Genomic DNA, 6,000 nt, shown 5'->3' on the forward strand with positions numbered 1-6,000 from the left:
TTGGGGAACAGGACAGAGAGGAATGTTATATAATAAGACTTAAAAATTCATCTACTCTCTTAGAGGAGTTTTGTTGGTATTTCAAGTGTTCTTATCCAGCGCTCACTTTTACCTCTCAATTGTTATTTTGCATGTCTTGAAACAGAGTACAGCAGCTTTCCATGTGATTTGCAGTTAAAAACTTTTCCTTGTGAGTTTTTTTTGCACAGCTTAACATTCTCCCCACATTATTGAGAGGAAAGAACCATGATAAATGAGTACCAAGTAAAGATAAGTTCAAAATAAGGGTTTTTTTATTTGAGCTTAATATTTCTCTGTTTCCTGATTTCCTTTGCTCTCGAGGGAATAGACCTTGTTTTAATACAGGGGTTGGTAGTATCAGAAGTCTTAAGAACTTGGATTTTTTTCAGTTCATTGGTTTTACCTCAGTTTTGCATCACATGCCCAGCATGAAGTGGATTATTTTGCTATTCTGTTACACAACATGAGACATTTAAAGCCCTATAAAAGCATAAACTGCTCTTTTACTTTTTCCTGCATCAAGCTCTGTGATATATTTTTTAAATTATTTTGTTTTACAGGTTACTTGCAGCCTTTTCTGGAAGCCTGCAGTAATGAGCCTTTCTTCCGTACTTGCTCGGTATTACTTCGAAGTTCTAAGCTGGATATTCAGATTTTGGAAAAGCTCTGTGTTATACTGCAAAAACTCTCCAGAATAAAGTAATCTTTTGTTACTATTATTCTGTTATTACTAGATCAGCAAAGGGATCATAAAGGGACCTTTATCTTTCTCCTTTTTGAAAAACTCATCTGTTTTGCTGTTCACCATAGACAATAAATGCTGGAATTTCTCTGTTAGCAGTTAAGTTTAAACTGTTTTATGTCACAGATCTGTAGGGCAAAACTCTCAATTTGCTTGTAAATCAGTCTTGTTAATTTACAGAATGCAAACTAAAAAAAACCTGGCCTAAATAAAGAACTAGCCTAAAGAGAAAATATTCCATATGTATGTAGTTGACAAGCACACTTATAAAAGGAGCCTTTTCTGTCCTCCAACATTCGGTTTTATTCAGGTACTTGGCAGTAATATCTGCTGAAAATGTAGCCTCACCTCAGACTTGTATTCAAGTTTCATCAGCTTTCATCTCCTTCAAAAACTAAATTTAAAGTGTTGAGAATTTGGGGATGTCAATCTTTATAAAATTTGTTCCCATGTTATTTATTATAACAAAGGTCTTAATCATATCACTAGTAATGTGCTGCTGAGCTCCGTTGGTGCTTTGCTTATTAGGATTGTTTCATCTGTGAAAGCAGGTATCTAAACTGAGCCATTTTTTACATTAATAAGTTGTTGACAAAACTGATGTTTTGATGTAACTTTATTAGGAACAAAATTGAACTCTAGGGAAAAAAACCATTTTCCTGAAAAATAATCTAATATAAATAATAACTTAGGTTGAAAATACACTAGAAGTAAAATTTGCTCAAAAATCCTAATTATTTAACTTCTTTAATTTATTGATTCTGGAATCATATTTCACATTAGTGAGACCCTGTTGTAGCCTTTTTTTGACCCTTCATTATGCTGCATGTAAATACAACTTACTCAAATGAAATAATAGTTTTTGGGGATTTTTTCCAAGATTTTTCTCACCATGCATTGATAGCCTTCTGCTTAGAGCCATTATATGCAATGTAGAAGAATTACATGAAAATCCCAACATAATGCACACGTTTCTTCATTTAAAGTAATTTTCTGTAGAAGCTTAATTGGTTTGATGAGATTTCTCAGTTTTCAATTGACAAATAATTTTATGTAAAATCTTTTGCAGAAGCAATAAGAAGATGTTTGAATTGTTCACTCTTCACCATATGATCCAAGAACTGCATAGGACAACAAATCCAGAGCACGCTTTCCTCTGTATAAACCTCAATTCAATTCTGATGAATTTGGGATTGTCAAGAAGAAACTCTCTTATCTCCAGTCCAGGCACAAGCTACTAGCACTGTCTTTCAATCTAATTATTGTTCTGTATTATTTACACCAACTGCCTGTGTTACTTGAAATTTGGACTTTTTGCTAGTTTCTTAAAGCAAAGCCTGAGTACTGTATAAGTTGCTTTGCATCATGTGGAAGCTCATTGATATTTCCCTCATTCATAAAAAGCAAAATGAAAAGTTGTATAATATGCTAAATGGCTTTCTTCAGTGCTTCTCAAAGAAGTGAAGTAACACTGCTTTTCTGAACAACTCATGCAATCTAAGGAACTGCATCCCTTGAGTAACCAGATCAGAAATACCAACCTTTCCTTACAGGTATGAATCTTAGTTACCTTTGACTCTGCTTTTATTAATTCTTTTCTTTTAGAGTTGATAAGTAGGCAGGTATCTTACCCAATTCTCTTTTGAAATAATTACAGTTTTAATTATTAAAACCAGGGTTTGATTTAACATAACTATATGTCAGAAATTTTATAAATTTATAAATCTATAAATGAGAAATTTTGTTGCTGTTTTGATTGCAGAATGTCTTAGTGTTTGTTTGAATTTTTCCTTTATTTATGTAACATTTAGTATTTTATCCTCCTTTTTATGTCCAGTGTAACTTCAGATTGTAATACCTCTGAAAATGTAAAAAACCCATTTCTTAAAGTGCCTGGTAGTAGTAATCCCAAATGTAAAATTATTATAATTTATTGTTTCTTCTATATTTTATATTAATTTGTAATAAAGTTGTCGTATGATCTCTTAGTACCCCATTTCTTTTTTGAGTGTGATGAATGTATTTTTTGTCTGCCACAGTTCAGAGTTCTTATAGATAGAAAATAGGGTACCTTTTAAAAATTCATCTTAGTCTTCCATTTCTGATTTGTACTGTAGCTACTGAAACTCTCTAATTGTAAAATTGAAACTGCATTTATAATTTAAAGATCATTAGTCTGACTAGCTCTGGCAGTCAGTATAAAACTACAGAGAGGTTTACTATTCATTTTCATACTTCTTTTTTTCTTGGTGTTCCTTTGTATTTTTTAACAGAAGTCTTTGAGCTGACTCTTTGAAGTTGAATTGTAACTGTAAATATTTCTCTAGCAATTTGATTTAAATTTCTGTCAAGCTGTGGTATGAAAGGAGTCTCTACCAGATTTGGCACCAACTATGTCCAGGAGAGAGAGCAAGCAGTGTGTGTGCTCTTTGGGCAGGAAACCAACTCTAGGTGATTCTGAGTAACACTAATCATAGCTAAAAGCTTTCACTGACAATGGATTATGCTTTGGAATAAGTATTTTTTCATCAGTAGTTCCAGTTTTCTGACAGATTTACCAGCAGAGCAAAAGCTTGCTATACTTTTGGCTGGAGATAAAATCCTCTTCTTCAGGACATGTGTCCTAAGCCTCATGTGCTGTTCCATCTGGCTGCTCATTAAAAACACTAGAAAACTAGTAACTAAAAAAAGTTAAGTTTCCTGTATCCACAGGAAAGTTGATCATGCTCTTGGCTTTCAGTCTTCATCACTGTTGTTTGTTAATCTACTAATCTTCCTTCTGTGACCAATGGAACATGGTGCTTTTTTCTAATAATGTCAAAGGTGATGTGGTGAAAGAGGCACATTCAGTGTGGTGTAGTTTTTTGTACTTGTATTTTACAGGCAGTAATGTTCACACTCTGGAAAGATGAATCACTCTTAATTTCAAGGTTTTCTGATCTAGAATGTTTCTATTAAAATGCAAAAAAAAAAAAAAAAAAAAAAAGGTTATTTGAATATGTTAAATATTAGTACAGTTAAATTAGTTGAACTAAGAATGACACTAGTGATTTTTATCTTAAGTAAATTTTTACTGAGCTGTGGAGAAAAATGCAAGTGCTTTATTTCACATTCATATTGCCCTAAGTACAAAAACTATCAGAAAAAGAAATAAATGAGCTATGCAAATTAAGTGTACTGTGAAGAGCAGACACTTCTATAAACAAGCTGCACTAAAGTTCTAAAACATGTATGTGATTTAGTGTAATAATTCTTGGGTAAAAAATTAAGTTCATTCATATGCTCTAATAACATCATATAGAGACTGGACTTGCAATGGTAGAAGTGGATTTTTTTAAGCCACTTATTGACTGACAACTTACAGTTGGTCCTTAGTACTTTGTAATAAAACTTCAGTGAAGATCTTTAAAGAATATAAACCATGAAACTATGGCATGTTTTTTCCCAAATATATTTCTAATAAGGCAGATTTCTGTCAATGCAGATTTTTTTAACAAAGCCTCCTTATACATAGAAAGGTAAAATATTGATGGATTTGGAATTGGTTTTCTTTGCTGTGAGATTTTCTGTTTGCCTTGAATTGCATCTGGAAATGTGCATGGTTTTATGGGACAGACAATAAATGCAAATGGTAAGATTGTCTTAGAGCAATGTGATTTCAGGATCAGAGACTTCAAGGAGAGAAAAATGCCAGTTTACCAAAAATGGAACTAAATATATTGGAAAGAAATTGGAAATTGAAATTTTAGATATATTCTGTTTCAATTTGTAATTGATCATCTGGAGTAATTAAGCTGACTAAGAACAGTACATTAAAAACATGTACAATCTAGCTTGACTGTCATTAACAGGCAGAAGTAGGTACTAAATACTGTGTCAAAATCAGAGTTATTTCAATATTTATGCTTCTAAATATTTGTTGTATCACATTTTTTACACCCCTACTTATGTGTTGTCTGTCTTGAACATCAATCTTGTGGGCCAGCCTGGTTTTCCAAGCCAGTCTTAAGTTGTGGCCTTGCTCAGACATCATCATCATCCTGTTATCCCCTGAGTGACCTTGGCAGCCTCCCTGAGGAAGGGGAACAGAGAAAACTGGTTGGATTCCCTGCTGTCATTTGTGGGTTTGGTTTTGATTCAGGAAGGCTAGATTTCTGCCAAGTTGGCCACACTTTGGGCATCTCTTTTTATAGTCTTGCCTTCTTAGAATCTGGAATTTCCCAGGGTTTTTCTGCTTTGGGTACTTAGTGTAAAATGAGTATGAATTTCTGCTACTTTATCCTTCTCTCTGAACACTGTCTGCAACAACATTTGGAAAAGTAAGCACCAGCTATTTCCTGCAGTTCCCAGTTGTGCTCACTGTCTGTCTGCATTCCTGAAAAGGTACACAGTATGAATATGAATTGAATAGGGGTGAATATGCCAACCATCTCTGGCCAGATTTGGTAGCAAGCAACAGAATACTGCTTTTCAACCAGTTTTTTGAGAGAATTTGAGATGAGAGAGAGAACTTATAAATACTTGCACTTAAAAGAAAGAGAGGGACTCTCATATTTTGTGGAAGCAGCCAGCTGATCAGTCAGAACATGTATTTTCAAATTAGCTACAATCTGCCATGGCTTGTTTGCATGTAGGTCTCCAGAAACGATTAACTACCATTAGTGGCATGAAATGAAGTTTCTGGTAGTCACAACCTATCACTTTAAAGGAAGAATTGTCCCACAGTTTTATGTTGCTGGGTTTTTAAACAGCTGTGAGAGACTGCATTGGGACAGTTAACAACCATTTTCTGACTTTAGGATAGTTTGTACCCCAGAAAAGACTTCCAAATAATACTTTTCTTGGGTTTTGCTTTGGTTTGTGTTTGTTTTGGTTTTGTTTTTTGCAAATCCATCTATTGTAGAATTGTAATCACCCTTGCTACTTATTGAAGGCTTCCTATTGATAAGTGGGCAAGACAGTGTTGCAGACCTGATCTACTAAGTTTAGTTTTGGCAAATCTCTAAGAAAGATTATTTCCCAGATAGGGGAAAATTCTATTTGCAGAAGTTGGGCAGATAAGTAGGCTGACATTCCCCAACCTGCACAGCTGTTCTCTGTTTCTTCATATTTGTGACTTTCATTAACTGGTAAAAAGTCTATTTCTTAAAGTGGCATTTCACAGTTACCTTCCAGTTCTCCTGAACATGACTGGCTTGCATCTTTTTTAATGCTTTATAGCTGAATTTAATATATTA

At 33.9% G+C, this 6,000-nt stretch overlaps 1 protein-coding gene across 1 annotated transcript in view; it reads left to right on the top strand.

The window, feature by feature from the left end:
- The window catches only part of CCDC138 (coiled-coil domain containing 138), a 38,824-nt gene extending 36,661 nt beyond the window's left edge, over positions 1 to 2,163 (top strand). Inside the window, exons 14-15 of the mRNA XM_030460963.1 lie at positions 582 to 720; positions 1,833 to 2,163. Coding sequence (XP_030316823.1) covers positions 582 to 720; positions 1,833 to 2,004 — 311 coding nt within the window. The 3' untranslated portion in view covers positions 2,005 to 2,163. The remainder of the gene's footprint in view (positions 1 to 581; positions 721 to 1,832) is intronic.
- The last annotated feature ends 3,837 nt before the right edge of the window (positions 2,164 to 6,000 follow it).

Source organism: Calypte anna, chromosome 1 (genome assembly GCF_003957555.1).
Source record: "Calypte anna isolate BGI_N300 chromosome 1, bCalAnn1_v1.p, whole genome shotgun sequence".
Classification (NCBI taxonomy): domain Eukaryota; kingdom Metazoa; phylum Chordata; class Aves; order Apodiformes; family Trochilidae; genus Calypte; species Calypte anna.